This window comes from Scyliorhinus torazame, chromosome 7, assembly GCF_047496885.1.
Source record: "Scyliorhinus torazame isolate Kashiwa2021f chromosome 7, sScyTor2.1, whole genome shotgun sequence".
NCBI classification, from domain to species: Eukaryota; Metazoa; Chordata; class Chondrichthyes; order Carcharhiniformes; family Scyliorhinidae; genus Scyliorhinus; species Scyliorhinus torazame.
In genome coordinates, this window is record NC_092713.1 from 274,928,747 (window position 1) to 274,953,960 (window position 25,214).

Sequence of the window (25,214 nt, forward strand, 5' to 3'; positions counted from 1 at the left end):
ATGGTGATATCATACAAGCATGCAAACAGACATGCAAGTCTTAAATAGTGCTATTCTCACACAAACTGACGAGGCATTCAGCTGATCAACAGCTTGCTTGCTGTTGCCTACATGTGGCAACTGTCCAATTTAGTTAGCAGGAGAAAGTTACCAATGTTGGAACCACGGAACATGATAATTGCCATTTGTTGCCCAATGACCATTTGGAAGGCTGTCCATTTTAACCCGCGTCAAGTACATTGACTGGTTTCCAAATGTGATGGGTCAGAAGTTCATTACCCAAATCAAAATGAATTTTGAATAGTTGGATCTCATAGAGACATTCTGCTTGCTCTGTCTTGTGATGCATGCTGCCAGTTAACATTAGGGCTGCTTGTCCTTGTATCTACTGTTTCTTCCCCTGCTTCATTGGTGGCCATTTTACAAAACTCTTTGGACTCCTATTACGGGCCAGGGTTTAGGGAACCCCAAAGTGTATCAAAGGGTTTACCTGACCCATAACTTTGAATACATTGTGGATATGGGGAGCAGAAGGGCCCATTTTACAAGTGTGATGCAACAGAGAGCTAAAGTATGATTAAACAAAAACAATGTTTATTCTATGAAATCCAATTAACACTCTATAAACCCAGAGTAAACATCTTAACAACTGTCAATGGCAATAATCCCCACAGATACAATATTGTATAAGTAACCCTTAATCTTTCCTTGCAACATCCATAAGACAAATACCCTTTTTAACACAGAGATCTGGGGCGAAATTCTCCGGTATCGGCGCGATGTCCGCCGACCGGCGCCAAAAACGGAAGTGCCCCGCCAGCTGGGCGGAAATGACATCGCCGGGCGGCGCATGCGTGGGAGCGTTAGTGGCCGCTCATGGCATCCCCGCGCATGCGCTGTGGAGGGAGTCTCTTCCGCCTCCGCCATGGTGGAGACCGTGACGAAGGCGGAAGGAAAAGAGTGCCCCCACGGCACAGGCCCGCCCGCGGATCGGTGGGCCCCGATCGCGGGCCAGGCCACCGTGGGGGCACCTCCCGGGGCCAGATTGCCAGGACCCCGGAGCCCACCCGCGCCGCCTTGTCCCGCCAGTAAGGTAGGTGGTTTAATCCACGCCGGCGGGACAGGCATTCTAGCAGCGGGACTTTGGCCCATCCGGGCCGGAGAATCGCGGGGGTGGGGGCCTGCCAACCGGCGCGATTCCCGCCCCTGCCGAATCTCCGGTGCCGGAGAATTCGGCAACCGGCGGGGGCGGTATTCACGCCAGCCCCCGGCGATTATCCGACCCGGCGAGGGGTCGGAGAATCTCGCCCCAGATTCAAATTCTCTACTGAGAGCTGTTATCACGTTGAAATCACTCAAATTATCTGGAGATACTCTTTAGATTGCAGAGAGATCCTTATACAGCTGCTTGTTTTTCCTGCAGCTATCCAGCTCTCAAAATGAAACTAAAATACACCCTGTAGCAGACAGCCCAAAGCGAAAGTAAAAGCAGACAGACAGCCCAGCTCCACCCACTCTCTGACATCACTGCAGCCATTTGACAAACACCCATTTCTTAAAGGTACACCCACTACAGCTATTTTATAAACATCCTTTTCTTTTTTTTGCTTTAAATTTAGAGTACCCAATTATGTTTTTTCCAATTAAGTGGCAATTTAGTGTGGCCAATTCACCTAACCTGCACATCTTTGGGTTGTGGGTGTGAAACCCACGCAGACAAGGGGCGAATGTGCAAACTCCACACGGACAGTGACCCAGGGCCGGGATTTGAACCTAGATCCTCAGCGCCACAGTCCCAGTGCTAACCACTGCACCACATGCCGCCCTCAACACCCGTTTCTTAAAGGTACACTCACTACAGCTATTTGCTAAACACCCATTTCTTAAAGTACTCTCACATGACACTCTAGAATGGTTCCTACAGATTGGAGGGTAGCGAATGTAACCCCGCTATTCAAAAAGGGAGATAGAGAGAACACATTGAACTATAGACCAGTGAGCCTGACATTGGGAGTAGAGAAGTTGCTGTAGTCCATTATCAAAGATTTCATAGCTCAGCTTTGGAAAGCAATAGTGTAATGAGACAAAGTCAGCACGGATCTATGAAAGGAAAATCATGCTTGTCAAGTCTACTAGAATTCTTTGTAGATGTAACTGGTAAAGTTGACCAGGGAGAAACGCTGAATGTGGTTTATTTAAACATTCAGAAGGCTTTCGACAAGGTTTCACAAAGCAGATTAATATGTCAAGTTAAAGTGCTTGGGACGACGGGGAGTGTCTTGAGATGGATAGAAAGTTGGTTAGCCGACAGGAAACGAAAAGTTGGATTAAATGGATCTTTTCCTAATCCTAAAACTGAGGTGAGGAGAAATTTCTTTACCCAGAGAGTGTTGAATCTGTGGAATTCGCTACCACAGAAAGTAGTTGAGGCCAAAACATTGTGTAATTTCAAGACTAGTGGGGTACCACAGGGATCTGTGCTAGGACCACAAATGTTCACATTATATATTAATGATTTGGACGCGGAAACTAAATGTATAATCTCCAAATTTGCAGATAATACAAAGTTGGGTGGGAGGGTGAACTGTAAGGAGGATACAGATGTTAAGGGAAATTTACATTAGAGGTTATTCATTTAATCTCTTTATTTTATGTTTAATTATTAGCTTATGCCTGCAATAATGTGGACTGCTACGTCATTCGACACTAGCTTATGCCTGCAATAGTGGGCTGACAACCACGGCAATCTAATTATGCAACGACCTGATAAGAAGGGTTAATGGTGAGTCATTCTCCAGCTGACTTACTAACACATCTGCAATGTTCCGATTAATTGCTGAGTCATTCATAGCTGACAAACTGACCATGCTGTAATGTTCTATTGTTATCCTTGTAATTGTGAACAAGGAGTTGCAGCATTAGATGATGAATGGTTTCAGAGGAATGTGATTGGAAGCTAATTGTTGCTAGGGGGGCGGCATGTGATTGGAAGCTAATTGTTGCTAGGGGGGCGGAATGTGATTGGAAGCTAATTGTTGCTAGGGGGGGCGGAATGTGATTGGAAGCTAATTGTTGCTAGGGGGGCCTAATTGGTTGTGTATGTAACCCCCCCAAGCTAATTAAGAACTAACCCATGTACATGTCTAAAAGAGGGTAATAGCCATTGTACCATTGAGAAGGTGACCACGAGCACTGTGGAGTGCCTGGCTTTCTCCCAAAAGCTTTTACCAATAAATTGACTGGACTCAACTCTTTGGTGGGAATAAGTTATTTTCCACTTCACAGGGATGCTTCAGCAGAATCTGGATAGGCTGAGTGAGTGGGCACATGCATGGCAGATGCAGAATAATGTGGATAAATGTGAGTTTATCCACTTCAGTTGCAAAAATAGGAAGGCGGATTATTATTTGAATGGGTGTAAATTAAGAGAGGTGGATACTCAGTGAGACCTTGGTGTCCTCTTGCATCAGTCAATGAAAGTAAGCGTGCAGGTAAAGCAGGCAGCAAAGAAAGCAAATGGTATGTTGGCCTTCATAGCGAGAGGATTTGCGTATCGGAATAGAGATGTTTCACTACAATTGAATAGGGCATTGGTGAGGCCACACGTGGAGTATTGTGTGCAGTTTTGGTGCCCTCATCTGAGGAAGGATATTCCTGCTATGGAGGGAGTGGAGCAAATGTTTAGCAGGCTGATTCCTGGAATGGCTGGACTGTCATATAAGGAGAGACTAAATTGGTTAGTATTATATTCATTGGTGTTTAGAAGAGTGAGAAGAGATCTCATAGAAACTTATAAAATTCTAACAGGATTAGACAGGGTAGATTCAGAAAGAATGTTGCCAATGATGCAGGAGTCCAGAACTAAGGATCATAGTTTGAGGATAAGGGGTGAACCTCGGACTGAGGTGAGGAGAAATTTCTTTACCCAGCGAGTGATGAATCTGTGGAATTTGCTACCACAGAAAACAGTTGAGGCCAAAACGTTGTGTAATTTCAAGAAGGAATTAGATATAGCTCTTGGGGCTGAAGGGATCAAGGGATGGGGGGAGAGGGGGGGGGGGGGGGGGGGGAAGAGAGCAGCAGGGGATCAGGGTAACAGGCAGGAAGCAAAACCTTAATGATGAGCCAGGATCATAATGAATGGCAGAGCATGCTCCAAGGACCAAATGGCCTTCTCCTGCTTCTATTTTCGATCTTTCTATGTTTCCCTCACAAACAAGCACACAAGAAATAGGGACAGGAGTAGACCACATGAGCCTGGAGGCTCATGGAGCCTGTTCCACCATTCAATACGATCACGGTTGATCTTGGACATCAACTCCATTTTCCCACCTGGTTCCCATAATCCTTAATTCACTGAGAGGCCAAGCATCTGTCAATTCCAGCCGGAAGTGAATTCAAGAATGGAACATCTTCACCCCTCTGAGGTAAACATTAACTTACAAACATTCAAAAATCGATCAGGAAAAATTGTTGCAATTGAACAGAAGGATGAAGGAACAGGGGACACAGAATTAAGGTGATTGGCAAAATAAACGTTTTCAATGGGCACTTGTTCATCTGGGAGTCTGGTGGGATAGATACCGCCATGGCTTTCAAAAGGAAATTAAAAAGTTATTTGAAAATAAATAAAATCCAGGCATTAGGGGGAGGGCAGGAGTGAAGCTGGCTGTGTTGGTACTGCAGAGAGACATGGAGGACTGAATGGCCTCCTTCTGTTCTTTAACCATTAAATTATTCTGTGCTAAACATGAAGTCAGACAAAAAAAAAACAATGGGATTAAAACAAAAGAACAAATGAGAGAAATGCTCAGTTTGTGTTCTTCCAGGGTCACTTAGATCTAGACCGCGTCACAATCTTGGTCCATGATTGAAAGAGCTGAATTATAGAAGTGAGATGAGACTGAATGTCCTTGATATAAAAGCAACTTTTGACTGAATAAAGCATTCATGTGCGTTCGCACGATTGAAATTCCTCAGGGTAATTTCCTGAATTCAGCTATCTTCAGTTGCTTCATCCATGGTCTTTTCACCATCATAAGGACAGAGTGGGAATGTTGATCTAGGCCCAGTTTTCTACATTTGCAAATCCTCCCATTATGAAGCAGTTAGTGCCTGCATGCATCAAGACTTTGACAAGGTTTGGACTAATAAATGGCAAGTTAACATTTGCACCTCACATGTGTTCGGCAATGACCATCACCAACAAGAGGGAGCCTGATCATTGCCCCATGACATTCAATAGCATTACCATTGCTGAATTCCCACCAACATTCTGTGGGACACTACTGACCAGAAGCTTAATTAGACAAGCGACAGCAATATGGTGGTTCTAACTGCAAGTTACAGGCTGGGAATTCGGCAGCAAGTAACTCACCTGGTGAATTCCCAAAGCCTGCCCACCATTTACAAGGCAGAATTGAGGAATGTGTGAAATATTCTCCACTTGCCTGGATGAGTGCAGCTCCAACAACTCTCAAGAAGTTGACACCATCCAGAACAAAGCAATCCACTTAATCAACACTGTATATATCATTGCATACATTCACTCCCGCCACCACCTGTACACAGGCAGCAGTGTGTACTGTTTGCAAGATGCAGCACACCAAGTCATCAAGCCTCTTCTGACAAACCGGCGATCTCTGCCACCCAAAAGGAAGGCAGCTGGTGCAAGGGAACACCATTCTGACTTGAAGATGTATCAGCTATCCTTCATCGTCATTGGTCAAAGGAATGAAATATCCCTCCCGAACAACACTGTGGCTGTATCTACACCACATGGACTGCAGCAGGTCAACAAGGCAACTCACCACCACCCTCTCAAGGGCAATTATAGATGAGCAATAAATTCTGGCCTTGCCAGCATTGCCCACACCCCTATATTGAAAATAAATGTAATATCTGTCATGATATTCAAACACACACATCATGATAGACACACCAACAGACAAATCAGAACACACAACACCACAACCAATGACAGAAAGATATAAAAGCACAGACACGACCCCCGGTGGTCAGTATTAGCTGCAGGGGAGAACCAGGACACATCTGTTGCCAAACACACTTAGGGAGACAGCACGTGCAGAGTATCCAGAACGAACTGTATTATAAGAGTTATAATAAAATAGAGTTGTACCACATACAACTGTGTTGGCTCATCTGTGCACCAGAGCACCCAACACCACATGGTACAGGAGTGGATCGATACCTGCCGACATACCTCCGTGTACACAGACAACCAGCAGTGCCCAGGCATGATGTACGAGCTCCCGGTTCCGCAGGCGCTCCAGTGCTATGGCGATCTCCGCGAAAACTGGCGGCGATTCCGGCAAATGTTCGAATTGTTCCTGGTGGCAGCTGAACTCAAAGACCTGGATGATAGGGAAAAAATTGAATTTCTCCTCACCATCGCCGGTGCAAGGGCAAGAGAAATATTCAGAAGGTTCAGGTTCTTCAGGAGGCAGCAAAGGTACGATTACCAGGCAGTCCTGGGCAAATTCTCCAAGTACTGTGAAGAAAACGCAATCCAATCGGCACATAAAGGTAAGAAAAGCTGCAGTACTCACCTCGTGGCTGGGATCCCGGAGCCCGAATTCCCAGAGGCCGAAATCCCGGGCCTGAGAGAAGGCTGGGTCGAGGTCGGCGGCCATCTTGCTAAAGGTATAACGCTAGCACAGTTGCGCGAGAAGTGCGCAGAACCGGAAGTTTCGTTTGCGCATGCGCGAGATGCTGCGCATGCGCAGTCAAGAAAACGGCCATCGGTAAAGGAACAGCGATCTGAGCATGCGCAGTCGCTTCCTACGTGCTACATACCGAGCGTCAGGATGTCAGAGGCCCCAGACTGCACCAATTTAAAAGGGAAATGTCCCAAATCCAATTTAAAAGGGAAACGTCCCAAATCAAAAAAACAAAAATCTGTTAAAGCTGTAAAACATCCTTCCCTCACCTGGAATGACAGCACAGTGCCGCAAATTGACCCAGGAGATGAATTTGACCTCCGAAGAACCCTCTGACAAGCAGTTACCTACGCACAAGCCGATGATTCCGACCTTGAATACTTCGATGACGATCTTTACAGTGTTTCCGGACCTCGCGAGCCCAATGATAGCTCCGTGGTCCTATATGACTATGACTCGGACGAACCTTTCGTGTTGCACATTGGCGGCCCCCACATTGAATCCGACGCAGATGCGGATTCATTTTTCGGATTTGAGGATCTTCAATCCAGCAGATATGACGTTCCAACTTATCAGTACCGGATGATGCTGCAGCCTGACATTAACAGACAGGGAGCGGTGCAAGCACACGGAGAGTGCCCTGCTGCCACACAGAGCGTGGTCCACGTCCCGCTCAACGTTCCCGACTCTATGAAAGAAGACATGCAAGACTCCAGAGTGCAGTCCTCGCATGAACCAGAAGTGACTCTAGTGTCACAAGCTTCCACAGCAAGCTCGTGGACAGACTCCACAATTGCAGAAATGCAAGACTCCAGAGCGCAGTCCTTGCACGAACAAGAAGTGACTCCAGTGTCACAAGCCTCCACAGAGAGCTCGTGGACAGCCTCCACGATAGAAGCAACGCAAGACTCCAGAGCGCAGTCCTTGCACGAACAAGAAGTGACTCCAGTGTCACAAGCCTCCACAGAGAGCTCGTGGACAGCCTCCACGATAGAAGCAACGCAAGACTCCAGAGCGCAGTCCTTGCACGAACAAGAAGTGACTCCAGTGTCACAAGCCTCCACAGAGAGCTCGTGGACGGACTCCACGATGGAAGGAACGCAAGACTCCAGAGCGCAGTCCTTGCAGGAACAAGACCATGAGGGTCTAGCAACCTCTCCTGACCAACCAGCGGCAGACGATGCAAGTCTGCCATGCTCACGTGAACAGCAAGAAGGCTATAACAGCCTACCATGCTCCACTACACAGCAGCATGAACATGACGGTCTCTCATGCTACAATGAAGGGCACAGCGCTGAAGACTGTTCAAGCCCAACTGAAGACAAGCCAAAGGAATCGCCTCGTCCAAGCCCGAAGAAAAAAGGTTTATGCGCTGACCTTCAGGATCATTATAGCCGAACAGAGATTAATAATGCTGCACGGCCACAGAAGGATGCTGAGGATTTGCTAACGAAATTAATTGAATGTCTAACTTGCAAGGAGCAGACTGAGAATTGCCAGTGTTTTAGTACGGATCGAAAAAATGGACAAGACATTGATCCTCAGGTAATGGAAATAACACAACCTGAATCATATCTACAGCAGGGACAAATGTCTCCCTTCAACACAACACCGCAAAATCCCAACTTCGGAGACCAGCAGTTAGTCAGTAATGACTCTTCAAACCTTGAGGGGAACATTAATTGCATTGAACCTATACACGCTCCACTGATTATTGAGCAGAACATTGGAGCAAGAATCCTGAGGACACCGACATCGAGTAGCCAGATAACGAATTTAAAACCCACAGCAGTGTCAAGTGAACCAAGTGTGCTTTCCACTAATGGTGAAGATGCAGATAAGGTCGACCCGATTATCCATTGTACCACACTAACCCCAGTGATTAAGCAGTTATGTGTGGGGAGTATAAGGTGGGCAATTGAGAACAGTAAAAGAGAGACTGTGACCATGCCAGTCCCAGCAAAATCAGACCCAGAGACCATGAAGGCATGTACATTAGACAAAGATACACATGAGGCACCTGAGAAGAAAAGTGAAACGGAATGTTCTTTGGAAAATAGTACAAAGTCGATAGAAACATTGGATCCTATATTCGAGACCATACCTATGGGAGAATTTGGGGGTAATAAACAAGGTTCTGCAATGTCTGGGGGAAGATTTAAAATTCCAAAGAAGAAAAGCCCAAATGAAGGACAACGGCAAGACAATGACAGTCCACCGACATGGTGTGCACCACCAGATGAAAACTCTGACAATTTACCCAACCCTAGTGAACAGCAAGCTGCTAATGAGGATCTATCCACGGGATGTGAGACGAGTGACGACAGCATCCCACTTCCCATGCAAAAGGTGCAAGGTGACAGACCTCGCCTAGTGCGTACCGAGGCACTCGACGATCACGGTGGGACCACTGACGACTGCGGTGGCAGCGCACCGCTTCCACCCTCGATGGCTCGACCCTCTCCACTGGTTGGTGCATTCCTGCATGTTCCGACTCCAGAAGTGCAGCTTCAGGGAATCTCGGCTGCCTCCAGTGAACCTGTTGGGACTCCGGACGGGGGGCATCGACGGAAGGCAGACCGGACTCCAGATGGGGAGCAGCCAAGCGCCGACTCTGATTCGCGCACGCCAGACCTTGCTCCAGACGGGCGGTGTCGCGGCCTCGGTGATGGCACGCTCAGGGTGACGGCGGATGCCACGGCGACAGGGAATGGATCGCGTGGCAGTCCCACTGGGTCGGCAGTGGCAACCAGCACCGGCGGTCCAAGATGGACACACCAATTCGCGCCATCGCCAGACGTTGATGCGAGCAACAATTCTCTCTCCAAGGCGACATGCTTCGACGTTTCTCTGCGGAGTCGCCCTTCCGGCACAGCAGGTGGCCGGAACCAGCGTACACGGTCTCGGCCAACTTCCACATCTGGCACAGTCATCGCCTTGCATGATATTAGTGATGGTGCTACTTCGATGGCAACGACCCATCGGCTACAAGATGCCGTCCACCACAAACATAAAAAGAAAAAGACTCCACCTTGTTCCTGGCATGCAGGGCGGATGGATTGGTGCGTAGGCGCAATCAGCGAGCTTTGCGCCGCCTTCCACGCTCGCAACTGAACCGTACGCACACGCCGGATCCTCCACTGGTTCCCAAGGATGACTTCGTGGAGATGCCACGGATCATGCCCCTTCCATCGCCACCAGAACCAAATCTCCACAGCTGAACCGGCTTGAGGACCAGCCCATTCTTGAGGCGGTCACCCATTAGACTGGACTTATAATGCTGTTCATACGTTCAAAAAGTCAAACACTTCTGTATTATAACCTGTTGTTGTTTATTGTTCCAGATATCGTCTGACCAGACCAATGTTCAAGTTTTTTTTTTCTCTCGCATCCAAGTTTTGTTATGGTACAACCTTGTTAGTGTGACGCACCCGACATCGCCCCATGTAAATAGTTACGTCATATACACACGCTGTACATAACACACACACACACTCTTCGATGCACTCACGACACAATTATATTTATAACCACGTAGGCACATATCTTTGTAAAAAGGGGGGATGTCATGATATTCAAACACACACATCATGATAGACACACCAACAGACAAATCAGAACACACAACACCACAACCAATGACAGAAAGATATAAAAGCACAGACACGACCCCCGGTGGTCAGTATTAGCTGCAGGGGAGAACCAGGACACATCTGTTGCCAAACACACTTAGGGAGACAGCACGTGCAGAGTATCCAGAACGAACTGTATTATAAGAGTTATAATAAAATAGAGTTGTACCACATACAACTGTGTTGGCTCATCTGTGCACCAGAGCACCCAACACCACAATATCCTTTCCATTTCCTTGTTCTCACTGGGAACTTGTTTCTGTGTTCCCCTTGAACTTGATGATTTGCTTACTGTTATAGAAAACCATTTTACTGGTGCAAACATTTCTGAATAGGGTGTGTTGAATAACAGATGTAATCTCTGAACAGTTTGGTTATGTGCAGCATCTGACAAAACTTGTTTCCATTCTCCTCATGGTGTATCATTCACTAATGTAATGGATATTGAGTAAAGCATCACTAGAAAATGACAAAAATTAAAGTGGGAGGGAAGCATATACAAAGAATAATCTAACCACCATTTCTGGGGCACCATTTCTGGGGCACTTTATGAACAGATGGAAAAGTGCAAAAATGACCTCATCTGTAAATCTTATATTTTATTAGAAAGGCCATTGGTTCAACAATTTGATCCAGTGACGAGGTAATATATGAAGTTCAGTTCCAGGGACTTTGCTAATCAGTGATAGTTGGGGAAAAACAATTGAAAAGGATGGTAAATAGAAATGAACCATAGAAATCAGTTTGGTCTCTCATTTGTGTATTTGGTGGCCTGAGGGTTGTCCTAAGGACCCAGGAATTCTTTGCCTAATTGCTGTGTGACGAATCTGTCTATTTGCTTGGTTGAGAGATCCTTGACAGTAAAATAACCTGATAGCACACTCCCTGGGCTCATACATGAAAAAGAACAATCACTTGGAAAGGGGAAATGGCTGACACCCATGGAACTGTAACATAGGCAAAGAATCAATGCCTTCTCAACAGAGAGGTATGAGATAAATTGACAATTAAAGGGCAGGTCTGTATTAAATGGCCATATGAGCAAACAGGAAACAGATGCAATTCCGTATGTCGATACCTCAAGTTCATTGAAAAGCACTTCTGGTGGAGTGACGCCATTTTTCTTTGCAGCGTGTCGGAGTATTGCTTCAGCCTCCTGTACCCTTCCCTTTATCAGCAGCCAACGTGGAGATTCAGGAATAAACCTGGAATTATAATTATTTTGTTTTAAATGAAGAGTACGAAAGCCAAATTTGATCAGTTGTCATTAATATTAAAATACACTTGAATGATGGATATTAACATTTATTTTTATCTTAATAAAGGTGTTGATTCAGAAATGGCACTGGTAGAGGGTGGTGCAAAGGATGATGTTTCTCGATCAAGAGCGAATTAGCAAATGTCTGGTAATTTTGGACAGTGTCTCACTCTGATATAGATTATAATACAGGGAAACCGATAGAGAACGAAGAAACGGGTAAATTTTTGTATCATGTGGAAATGATAATCCAGCAGTGGGAATTGCACATCTCTTACTGAATTTTAATTCCATTCGTTTTAATGGAAGGAAAAGCAAAAGTCTCTATTCCCAGCCTGCAATCGTACCTGATTGGCTTTCCTCATCACGCTCTGCTCAGGCAGTTTGTAATAACCCATGTAACTATCCCACGGATTTTAAACCAAATTCCTGAGGAAGATGAACATCTGGCTGAATTTAGAGGATCTTCGAGGGTGGACATGAAGAAAGGAAAGCTGGCAAATTGTTGTGGGAAGACATGGGATACCCCAGAGCCCAATTGAGCCATTTAAGTTGCCAATAAAAACCTCTTCTGACCAACCCTGAGATTTTATCAGTGGGAGGAGAGTGGCCTCCACCACATGGGGGAGGGGGGGGGGGGGGGGGGTTGATGGCTACTCACTGACCACCTCCCAGCGCACTGTTGGTGGGGGGAGGGGGGCATCTCCTCTTTGGTTGTTCTTTGGCCCATGAAGAAGCAGTCCCTTAGCAATGGCTGCCCCACGGCAACGGAACCACTGCACTCAGCAAAACTCGCCCCACCTCTCCACCCCACCTGCAGCAATGCAGCTGAACTTTACAAGTATTTTGTGTGCGAATTTCAACAAGAAGAAGATTTTATATTTCACTGTTAATCAACATTCTTCTTTCATTCTTTTATGGAGTTTATGGACAGTTTGTTTAAGTTTAATTTTCTTCCATAGCCACACACCCATGATAATTTAAAACTGACAAAATTGCATTGTCTGTGTGGGGAACTTTGGGTTGCTGCACACTTGTGCAGCTTGAAGAACAGATTACATGGCAGGAGGGGGCAGTGGGGCGGAGGGGAGAGAGGTGCAGGAGGGTGGAGGGCTGTAGGGACTGGGGGATTATGGGGGGTGCAGGGTAGGTAAGTATCGTGGTGTGTGTGTGTTGAGGTGGGGGGGGCGGGGGCAGCGGCGGGGAAGGGGAAAGCAAGAAAGACCAATGGCCCACTTGAGGAGTGACATTTTAACAAGTTTTGGACGGGAAGAAAACCTGGAGTAAGGTCAAGGAGTTTGGGGGTATATTCCAAAATCTTGGGCAATAACTCAAAGTTTGGGAGAAAAGCATTAATTTAGATTCAGAGAAGTGGAGGGTGAGAATGGGACACACGTATGCAGTAACTTGATCTGACCATAACGTGGGGTAGGGCAGGCAAGTGAATCTTTGCAAGTGTGTGAAAGGACTCGGGCTGCAATGGATTCACTTTAAATTTGTGAACGGTGAAGGGAAGGTGTGGCTTTGAGAAAAACTAAACCCTGGGGTACAGTCAGATAAATGCACAGCCTCCATGATTGGCAAAGTCCAGTGGTGCAGTGTGAAGAATTCAGTTAGCACTTTTTCCACAAATTATTGCTTTGAGCAAATGACAACACTCACCAAATACATTCACCATCATGATCCTAAGGAACTGATCAATCCGCAGCAAGTATTGCACTTCTCAATGAATAAGGAGTTTGTACTTGTGGGTTACTGCATTGTAGTTCAAATTAACTTTTAGTGCTGTGCTAAACATCTGCCTTCTCTCCTTAATTTTCCTAATTTATAGCAATTAATAGATTGCCGTTCAATTTCTTGTCCCCTCTCAAAGCAGTGACTTATTTTTGACGATGGTTCCACACATGCATGTTATATTTGATATGCTTACAAAATACAATTCACAAAAAAATATGTATAAAGCCTTGGTGTCGCAAGATACGCACAGTTTTGATGTCCATGCAGAAGGAAGGATATATTTGTCTGGGAGGGTGTGAAAAGACTCAGTGGGTTGATTTTTGGGATGAGGGGATTATCCTATGAGGAGATATTCTCTAGAATTTAGAGGAATGAGAAGTGATCCCACTGAAACCTATCCAATTTTCAGTGGCTTGGCAGACTAAATACTGAGAGGATACTTTCCTTGGCTGGGGAGTCAAGGGTTAAAGATCACTGTCTGAGAATAAGGATTAAAGCTTTTGAGACTGTGAGTGAAGACATTTCTTCTGAATCAAAGGGTTTTGAATCTTTCAATTTCCTGAACCCAGCGGGTTGTGGATACTAAGTCATTGAAAAAGGTCAATACAGATGGACAGAATTTTGGATGCTAAAGATATCAAGGGATACGGGGATGGTGTGGAAACAGGGAACTGTTATAGAAGAGTAACCATGAGCGAAATTCTCCATCCCGCCACGCCACATTTCTGCCCCGACCCGCCGGCGGGATGCTCCGTTACACCGGCCGGTCAATGGGGTTTCCCATTGTGGGGCAGCCCCACGCCGTCGGGAAACCCCCGGGCGCCGGCAAAACGGAGACTCCCGCCGGCGGAGAATGACGTCCCAGATCTATTTAATGGCAGAAATGGTTCAAAGTGTCATTTTGGCTCAGTAAATCATACTTGCTGCATCGCCTTTGTTTAATTTCCAGTTTTCTAATAGATAGACTTTTATTATAGGCCACTTATACTTAGTGTTTTAAAGGATTTCAAGAACAAATGTTCTGTTTGTTCAAGTTCTGAGATGTGATTATCACACCTGAAGTCTGTTTCGACAGACCTTTGACCGATTTCCGTCTGCCTCCCAATCATGCTGTTAGAATGTATTTCTGACAGCGCACATCACCTGCCCATTGTAGAACCCATTTGATTTTGAACTCATTGGGATCTGGTAAAATTGGGTGGGTATTGAAATCAGCTGCCGATTGATTCCACCCAGTTACTTCCTCGATAGTGAAGGTGAAAATTACCAACACTGAACATCCTGGGCAGGATTATTCCTCCCAGCTGCAGGCCAATGGGGTTTCCCGTTGTGGGCACCCCCACGCCGTTGGGAAATCCGTGGGCGGGAGTGCGCTGCCGACGAATTAGAGGATCCCGCTGATGGAGAGTCCGGCCGCCGGTCTCTCATTGTTGTCAAGCAGCCATCACCACACCTCTTTAATAAACTGTCAGCGCTGATCCCCATCCTTACCCTCAGCAAAGGACACTCAATTCCTTCTGGAATCAATGGCAGACGTTAATGGCAATAAAGGTTCTTACCTAACGATGACATTGGTTAAAGTTCCAATTCCTACCTACCACCACAAGGGAATGTACAGGAGCCCAGAGAGCGACAGGAGTAAAAGCAACATCGGCCAGCTTCGTATGAAGTATGCAACTAAAGGCAGAGCCATATACCCGATTGCATAAGGAATAAAAGCTCCCACTGTTGAGAATGCAACTCGAATGGATTTCCCAAGAAGTTCTGATCCTGTAAGAAATGAATCGGGTGGGACTAGTCAGACAGGGAATCGGAAACAATTTAGTATTCGTAAAAAAGAAGCGCTAGAAAAACGAATGGAATTAAATGTTGATTAAATCTCCTGGACCTGATGATTTACAGTCCAGGGTGTTGAAAGAGGTGGTTATCGAGATCTTGTAAAATACTACAGATTCTGCAACAGAGCCTGAAGATTGTCATCCCACTTTTTGAAAAAAGGAGAATACAGGAAACCTCAGACCTGTTAGCCTTTCATTAGTAGCAAAAATGTTTGGCTGTATTCTCTGTTCCTGAGACTAAGTGTTGCACCGGGGCAGGATTTGTGGACATCCATGACAGCAAAACTGGTGCCGCACATGGGCCTATACAGCGACTGTTGAGGGGCTAGCACCAGTGGCATGTGGAACACAATCAATTCCAATGAGAAACGGTGCTGGATTCACCGGATTCATGATTGACACTCAGGAGGCTGACAAGCTCAGCTGCATTTTCACACTTCACTCCCCACACACACCATCCCAGCCAACAGGTTGGCACTGGCTGCGCGGATGTGTTCACATACAGCTGATGGGTTGGCTGGGGCCAAAAGGCACCTAGGAGGGTGGCCTGAGAGGACATCCATACGACCCGTGGTCCGATGCTAACAGTTGGCAGTCAGTGGCATATACGGCAATGGTGTTCCGTGCCCGTCCACCCCGAATCCACCGCTCACCTCCTGGCTATCCTCCCCCTCCCCCGCTACTCTTCCTGGCCCAGGCACATGTCGCCCGGCAAGCGGCACAACTGTTAGCAAACTATGGCCATGTTGGACATTTTCCTTTCCCCCCGTCTCCCTCACAGCCATGATGCCTGTTTCACGATTTTCAAAAGCACAAATTTTTAAAAGCACAAGTCAAACTCGCGTCGGGAATTCAACCATTGGAGGCGGAGAATTGTGGAGTCCCCGGAGAATACCGGTTTAGGCCCGCTAATAATAATAATCTTTATTATTGTCACAAGTAGGCTTACATTAACACTGCAATAAAATTACTGTGAAAATCTCCTCGTCGCCACATTCCGGCGCATGTTTGGGTACACAAAGGGAGAATTCAGAATGTCCAATTCACCGAACAAGCACGTCTTTTGGGACTTGTTCGAGGAAACCGGAGCACCTGGAGGAAACCCACGCAGACATAGGGAGAACGTGCAGACTCTGCACAGCCAGTGACCCAAGCAGGAATTGAACTTGGGACCCTGGTGTTGTGAAGCAACAGTGCTACTGTATGATATGCGAACGGCGTTTATTGTATGTGCATTCTGGAAAGCCTTGATGCCGCCTTTGAGGCAATAGAGAATTGCGATTTGGCGTGAAATCCGCACCCGCCGCGATTTCAGCGTTGGAACCGATTCTCCGTCAATCGGGTTTCCACATATCTTCTCTACTGAGTAGTGTTACACTCCATTTGATTCACCCAATGTCTGTGTCTATGTATTTACATTGTGTTTGTCCGATGTTTTTCATGTATGGAACAATCTGTCTGGACTTTACGCAAAACAACATTTTTCACTGTACATTGGCACATGTGGCAATAAATCAAATCCAAATCTAAATCATGAATGAATTTAAAAAGACAGCCTATCTGCAGATATGTCATCTCAGCCCTTATGTGTGGTACATATCAGAGAGGAGACAGAAATGCAATGGGCATTTGAAATGTAATTAAAAACATAAATGTCTAATAGACATTGGGACTGGAGATAATTAATTTCTCTGGATACAGGGAAGTTAAACAGAAAATGATGACAATAAACCAGTCAGTCCATGCAGTTCATTCCTCTGATACTCTGACCAACATCTGTAACCATTTCTTATTTTAACTACTGCAGGAGATCCCTCCTAACAATACTGATCCTGGGTTCCAATTCGTACAATTCACATCTTGGGCAAAATTCTCCGGTATCGGCACGATGTCCGCCGACCCTCGCCAAAAACGGCGGAAATCAGTCGGGCATCGCGCCGCCCCAAAGGTGCGGAATCCTCCACATCTTGTGGGGCCGAGCCCTAACCTTGAGGGGCTAGGCCCGCGCCGGACTGATTTCCGCCCCGCCAGCTGGCGGAAGTGCCCCGCCAGCTGGCGCGGAAATGACACTGCCGGGTGGCCCATGCTCGTGAGCGTTAGCGGCCGCTCACGGCATCCCCGCGCATGCGCTGTGGAGGGAGTCTCTTCCGCCTCCGCCACGGTGGAGACCGTGGCGAAGGCGGAAGGAAAAGAGTGCACCCATGGCACAGGCCCGCCCGCAGATCGGTGGGCCCCGATCGCGGGCCAGGCCACCGTGGGGGCACCCCCGGGGCCAGATCGCCCCGCGCCCCCCCCCCCCCCCCCAGGACCCCGGAGCCCGTCCGCGCCGCCTTGTTCCGCCGGTAAGGTAGGTGGTTTAATCCACGCCGGCGGGACAGGCATTCTAGCAGCGGGACTTCGGCCCATCCGGGCCGGACAATCGTTGGGCGGGGGGGGGGGGGGGGGGGCCAACCTGCACGGCGCGATTCCCGCCCCCGCCGAATCTCCGGTGCTGGAGAATTCGGCAACCGGCGGGGGTGGGATTCACGCCAGCCCCCGGCGATTCTCCGACCCAGCGGGGGGTCGGAGAATCTCGCCTATAATCACAAACTCTGACATTTGGCTGTTTGCTTTGACATTTCTGCAGTGATATACATAAGCAATTATACATGCAAATATGATGTGGAGATGCCGGCGTTGGACTGGGGTGAGCACAGTAAGAGCACCAGGTTTGTTTCAAATCATTAGCTTTCGGAGCATAGCTCCTTCCTCAGGTGAGGAAGGTGTTGTGCTCCGAAAGTTAGTGTTTCAAAACAAACCTGTTGGTCTTTAACCTGGCGTTGTAAGACTTCTTACATGCCAATATGCTTGTGATTGTTAGTATTAGTTTCCAACCCACAGTTGTTATACAATAATAAATTTGACTAGTCTCGAACTAGATGTTCTTTGGTGCACTAACTCAATCATTGTCCACGAACTCAAACAACTGGTTAGCACACAACTGGTTAGCTCCGTTGCTTCACAGCTCCAAGGTCCCAGGTTCCAAAATTACAGCATTAGGTTCTCACAGGTATACAGGTGACTTCCAACTCTACATCACCATGTCTCTTCCAACTCCTCCATAATTGTTAAATTACTGGACTGCTTGTCTGATATAGAGTACTGGTTGAACATAAATCTTCTCAAATTAATCTTTGGGACAGTCAAAACTATTCTGTTTGGATCCCAACACAATCCATATACCCTAGTTGTCCACTTCAACTCTTTCCCTGGTAAATTGTGGCTAAAACAGACTTTTTTGATATTATATTTGAGATCAAAATGAGTTTCCAAATACATATCTGCACTATCACTAATGCCACCAATTTCAACCTTCACAACAGAAGTTCACAATCAATAAGAATAACATTGCAAACCTTCCCCAATGTCTCAGCTCATCTGCTGCTAAAACTCTCAACTCCACTTTTGTTATCTCTAGGTTTAACTATTGCAATACACTGCCGACACCACTCCCACATTCTACCCTCCCAAACCTTGAGGTCATCCTAAAATTTTCTTCCAATTACTTTACTTTCGCTAAATCCCGTTCACCCCCTTGCCCAGTGCTTGCTGTCCCACACTGGCTCCCTGTCAAACTATGCCTCGATTTTAAAATTCTCATCCTTATTCTCAGGTCCCTCTATTGACATACCCTTCCCTATTTCTCCCTCATAAATTTCCTCCAGCCTCACAACCTCCGATACTTCCCTGTTATTCTAATTCGGACCTTGTGAGCATCCCCGATTTTAACTACTCCACTAATAGTGGTCATACTTTCAACTGTCAAGTTCTCAGCCTTGCTTTGCTCCTGCAAGACGTATCGTAAAACCTGTCTCTTTGACCAACTTTTTTTGATAGCTGTGGTTTCTCCTGGGTTCTCTTCAATTGCCAGAGCTTCTCCTGAGCCCACTAAACTTAAAAGTCTGCAAACTGCAGCCTGTTTCTTCTTGCTATGCTCCACTTCCTTCTTAACTTAACTTGGAACTTCTCCCTGTCCCCTCTCCCTTAGTGCCTCTCCCTGTTCCCCGCCTGGGACACTTGTCTTCAATGTCTGCTCCCAGTCTCATGCCTTGGGTTTTCACACCATTTTTCCCTTTTTTGCACAGGCACACTGGGCCTGTGCTTAGCCAGAAAACTTAAATTGTGCATGTGCAACCTGCTCTCTGTCCACGCTTATGCAGAAACTCCGAGATCTGTCGTGACCTGGAGTTCCCGACACTGCTCTTAGTGGAAAGCTAATTTGGCTTTCACAAGAACAGACTGAATGCTCTTAGACCCATGATGGCAGAATTGGAAATGGACAGAGACAAGGAGAGGATAGGTGCATCGGGATGGCTCCCTGATGTATTCCTGCTCCTGGAGAACTTTCTCAGAGGTGCCTGGCCCAGCTGGTGAACAATCAATTAGGTTGGTAAAAGTCCCAATTAAAGGCTATTTCACAGCCTTACCAGCTTTCCGTTACCATTGGAGCTGAATCCCAGCTCCTGAAGTGGCCACAAGCTGAATGGAGGAAATGACCCTCAGATCCAGAGGATCTGTGACCATTGGTTTAGCTACAAGCATCTCAGCCAATCCCAATCCAGTGGTTCACTTTTAATCCGATGGACCTGGCAGTCTAGTTTTTGTTTATTTCTCAATTACTGTGCAGCCTGGTTGGGCATCCAAATGTTGAGGAGTCCTCACATTCCCCAATGTGCTTTAGTAGTGTCCACTTCTCCCAGTGGGGCTGCTGAGATTCCCAAGTCGTCAGCCCTCTGATTGTATCTGCAGCATCAAGAGTTCACCGTCCATCCTTCATTGGACGACAGGTTCAGAGATGACCAATTACAATGTCGCCTACTGGAAAATTCCTGAGTTAATTGTGCAACCAAAGGTTTGGGCACAAGACAGCCATTTGGTCCTGATGTCAGGATCCTGATGCCCACAGGAAAATGAAGCCTATTCCAATGCACTCCTGGCTGGATTCCCAAACTCTACTCTACATAAACTGAAGGTCACTGGAACACTGCTGGTCATGTCCTAACTTGAACTAAGTCCCAGTTACCGATCACCCCTATATTAACATTGGTTAATTATGTTGTTAAAAATGCATGCATACAAATGATAGGCACTGTTGACTTAAAACTAAGAGCAATTATAAAGAGATACCCCATTTGGAGTATTGTGAGCAGTTTTGGGCCCCGTATCTAAGGAAGGATGTGCTGGCCTTGGAAAGGGTACAGAGGAGGTTCACAAGAATGGAATAAAGAGCTTGTTGTATGAGGAACGGTTGGGGACTCTGGGTCTGTATCCGTTGGAGTTTAGAAGGATGAGGGGGGATCTCATTGAAACTTACAGGATACTGCGAGGCCTGGATAGAGTGGATGTGGAGAGGCTGTTTCTAATTGCAGGAAAAACTAGAAGCAGAGGATACAATCTCAGACTAAAGGGACGATCCTTTAAAACAAAGATGAGGAGGAATTTCTTCAGCCAGAGGGTGGTACATCTGTGGACCTCTTTGCTGCAGAAGGCTGTGGAGGCCAAATCACTGAGTGTCTTTAAGACAGAGATAGGTTCTTGATTAAAAAGGGGATCAGGGTTATGGGGAGAAGGCAGGAGAATGGGGATGAGAAAAATAGCAGCCATGATTGAATGGCGGCGGAGCAGACTCGATGGGCCATGTGGCCTAATTCTGCTCCTAAGCCTTATGGTCTTATGGTTACAGTTTCCCTGTGGGGCAATTTGTTTAATTGGTTTATTTGTTGATTAGTCCATTTTATTTTTCCTATGTACACAAAATAGTATAAAGTGTAAAAGATAGTCATTGTTCATTCTGCACAGAGGGGCTGCTGCCTCTGAACACCCTTCACTTCCTCGCGCTCGTCAGCCATCCAAACGCACCGTGATGTTCTGCCTTCCTGTCCGGAGGTGTCAGGAATCCATAGGAGAGGCTTTCTACTATGCTGTGGCAATCCTCCCTGTTACCAACAGATTTTGGTGTTGTATGCAACGTTGCCACGTAAAAGTGAACTAAGATGGCTCACAGGAGGTCTTGTGGCACAGTGGTAGTGTCCCTACCTCGAGACCAGAGGCTCCGCGTTGAAGTCCAATATTAGGACTTGTTGGCCACGGAAGGAGTGTTCATGATGTGGTTCAACAGACTGAAAACCAGCTTGAGAATCCTTTCACCACTAATCTCCAAAGGGAACATTATTTTAATTTAAAGTGATAAGTTTCGTTGAAAGTTTTGTCTTTTTGTTACAGTTGTGGCCATCAAAAATGGCTGCCTGCAAAGGATATTGGGAATCATGGTCAGGTTGGGACACGGACGGTACACAGCCCCTGTGTATTGTGCAACGGGAAACCAGACCTAACAGAAACTCACACCTGCTAAAGGTCAATCAACGATTTCCCCAGGACAATAGTACACAGATCGAAATTGTGGAAGGGAAGTTAATGAGTTACAAATTTAGAAGCATGCTGGGAATATTGACTATATTTTAACACTGCTTTTGAGCGAAAATAAGTAGGTCAAGTAATGTAAACTAAATACTGCTTAGTATTTTGTACTCGGCCTTATTATGATAATAAGTTGTTCTTCCGAAGGACAACAAAATGCGTACTCAAATTGTTTTTAAACCAAGGGAAAAACATTCATATTTCCTCTTGCGTATGTTCCCAAGCTTTATCTCTTCAAAGTTGTTTATTTCACACTATAAATATAATGGTTTTTGACTGTATAACTCAGAGTGCAGTGCACTAGCTTTGCAGCTGGAACACTCTCTCTCCGCAAATATATCTGTGTAAATAAATTTCCTTAAATCGAACCTCGAGGAATTTGTCTTTATTATGATTTCCACGACAGAAATGTAGCAACAGTAGCAGACGCATAGGCGCCTAATTACCTTATTTGGAAATGCATACGTGCCTTGGACAATAGCAGCTAGGACCCGCCCAAGCCAGCGAGGTACCCGCCCTTAATTGGGCAGAATCGATTAGGGTGATCGAAACCCTATCGATCCATTGGATCCCGAGCTGGAACCGCCCAAAAGGGCGCGAAAGATCAGGGGATAAGAAAAACTGCGCAACCAGTACTCGGCCTCTTTTGGGACCTGCCTCTGCTCCGACCTACTGCAGCATATCACCAAGCCAAGTTCAAGGACCCGCGATCGCTACTTAAAGGACGAGCCGCAGCCGAGACGAACCTGAAGACTTCCAGCCAACACACGTGAGGATCCAGATAAAGGCCTTGTCTGCCCTGCACAGAGCCGGTCACTTAGAAGTTAAGTAAAGGTCATTTTAGTTGTTAGGGTGTAGTTTAATAAGTAGCCGCGTGTAGATTATTATGCATAGCACCAAGCCTGTGTCTAATAATAAATTATAATTGAACTAACATACTGGTTGTGTGGTCATTTGTCCAATACAAGAAATGTACTCTCATCTGGTGGTTCAGGTAAAAGAGCAACACAGTGCTCCTTTAACGGCCGTTAACTTGTTCCATGGTTAATGTGTTTACTTTTATTGGAACTCAAGAGTTTAAGAGAATCAGATGGGAAACTGGGTTAGCATCGTTAGGAGGCAGGGATCTGAAAGGCTGCATTCTGTGAATACAGAGAGTGAGCTGGTGTTGCAGTATTAACTCTTGAGATATTTTTTGTCCTGTGATTTGTGAAATTCAGCCAACTGGGCTGGGCTAACTTCAAATAGAACACACTGCAGAAGAGCAGTTTATTACAGTCTTAAATTCTAGGTACGAAGTCTTACAACACCAGGTTAAAGTCCAACAGGTTTGTTTCGATGTCACTAGCTTTCGGAGCGCTGCTCCTTCCTCAGGTGAATGAAGAGGTATGTTCCAGAAACACATATATAGACAAATTCAAAGATGCCAAACAATGCTTGGAATGCGACCATTAGCAGGTGATTAAATCTTTACAGATCCAGAGATGGGGTAACCCCAGGTTAAAGAGGTGTGAACTGTATCAAGCCAGGACAGTTGGTAGGATTTTGCAGGCCAGATGGTGGGGGATGAATGTAATGCGACATGAATCCCAGGTCTCGGTTGAGGCCGCACTCATGTGTGCGGAACTTGGCTATAGGTTTCTGCTCGGCGATTCTGCGTTGTCGCGGGTCCTGAAGGCCGCCTTGGAGAACGCTTACCCGGAGATCAGAGGCTGAATGCCCTTGACTGCTGAAGTGTTCCCCGACTGGAAGGGAACATTCCTGCCTGGTGATTGTTGCGCGATGTCCGTTCATTCGTTGTCGCAGCGTCTGCATGGTCTCGCCAATGTACCACGCTTCGGGACATCCTTTCCTGCAGCGTATGAGGTAGACAACGTTGGCCGAGTCGCATGAGTATGTACCGCGTACCTGGTGGGTGGTGTTCTCACGTGTAATAGTGGTATCCATGTCGATGATCTGGCATGTCTTGCAGAGATTGCCATGGCAGGGTTGTGTGGTGTCGTGGTCACTGTTCTGAAGACTGGGTAGTTTGCTGCAAACAATGGTTTGTTTGAGGTTGCGCGGTTGTTTGAAGGCAAGTAGTGGGGGTGTGGGGATGACCTTGGCAAGATGTTCATCGTCATCAATGACGTGTTGAAGGCTGTGAAGAAGATGACGTAGTTTCTCCGCTCCGGGGAAGTACTGGACGACGAAGGGTATTCTGTCGGTTGTGTCCCATGTTTGTCTTCTGAGGAGGTCGGTGCGGTTTTTTGCTGTGGCGCGTTGGAACTGTTGATCGATGAGTTGAGCGCCATATCCCGTTTGTACAAGGGCATCTTTCAACGTCTGTAGATGTCTGTTACGCTCTTCCTCGTCTGAGCAGATCCTATCAGAATTCTAGGTTCCAGGAACACCTTTCTTTTCTTTGGACGCCCTTTGGCTGTTGCTGCTGAGCCTGAAGCCTGAGGCCTCAGAACCTGAAGCCTACAAGGATAAGAAATCCTATGCTACTGAGGAAGGAGCAGTGCTCCAAAAGCTAGTGACGAGTTACTCTTCCCTTCTCACCCCCTTCTGCACTGGGTAACTGAAGATAAGGAATGTGGGACAGAAGCATAACGAAAATTGGAACAAAAGTTTTCTCAAATAACTGAAAAGGTGGTGCAGTCTATTATAACTTTTCCCGGCTTAGGTCACTGTCTGTGTGGAGTCTGCACGTTGTTCCTGTGTCTGCGTGGGATCCCTCCGGGTGCTCCGGTTTCCTCGCAGAGTCCAAAGATATGCAGATTAGGTGGATTGGCCATGCTAAATTGCCCTTAGTGTCCAAAAAGGTTAGGTGGAGTTACAGGGTTACGGGTATAGGGTGGAGGTGTAGGCTTAGGTAGCGTGCTCTTTCCAAGAGCCGGTGCAGACCCGGGTGGGCCTCCTTCTGCACTGTAAATTCTATGATCAGGTAAGTGTTGGCAGTGAGGGAAGGCCCAGGGGAGTGAGGGTGTTGGTTGAGAGGCGGTGGGGGAGGGAGTACCTGCAGGGGTCAAACGTACAATACCGCCGCAAGAGTGAACATTCAGGGAATGGGCCAGGAGACTGGAACAGCTAGGGGCAGCATTGTCATGACAGACAGACACAAGGGAACAGTGAGTCAATGAGCTGGTTACTCCACAAACTCAAGAGTGATTTACGTGATCTGGAGTAGAGAAATAATGTGAAAATGCAAAGAACCAAATATATAATAGGAAGCAATAAGACTAATATTTTGAAACTAGAAACAGTTATCACAGCAAAGAACCACGATATCATGAAAATATCAGAAACTTGGTTAAATCCAAAATATGGAAATTAATCTAACAGAGTTTCCCAAATATTTTTACTGCCATGACCCCATTTTCATGCTTCAAACTTGGTGCAACATTGAAGTGAATGGGGGGGGGGGGCGGGGTGAATTGTTGATTTAGGGTGGGGGTTCAACTATTCAAACATGTGGAATGCAGGCACAAACAGCAACAAATACACCAACCGTTTTCCAGAAATCTGTTGTTGTCAGTGATTGGGCCTCGAGGTCATTGAAGGAGCTGTAAGATTTTGATTATTCTACTGTTAGTGTTGTCGAAAATGTAGAAGGTAAGTATCTGTTCAC

The 25,214-nt window shown here is 46.5% G+C and overlaps 1 protein-coding gene across 1 annotated transcript in view; it reads right to left on the reverse strand.

The window, feature by feature from the left end:
• LOC140427050 (organic cation/carnitine transporter 2-like) overlaps positions 1 to 25,214 on the reverse strand; it is a 196,339-nt gene that overhangs the window by 86,476 nt on the left and 84,649 nt on the right. Inside the window, exons 4-5 of the mRNA XM_072512495.1 lie at positions 14,906 to 15,077; positions 11,391 to 11,517 (exon numbers count right to left, since the gene is read on the reverse strand). Coding sequence (XP_072368596.1) covers positions 11,391 to 11,517; positions 14,906 to 15,077 — 299 coding nt within the window. The remainder of the gene's footprint in view (positions 1 to 11,390; positions 11,518 to 14,905; positions 15,078 to 25,214) is intronic.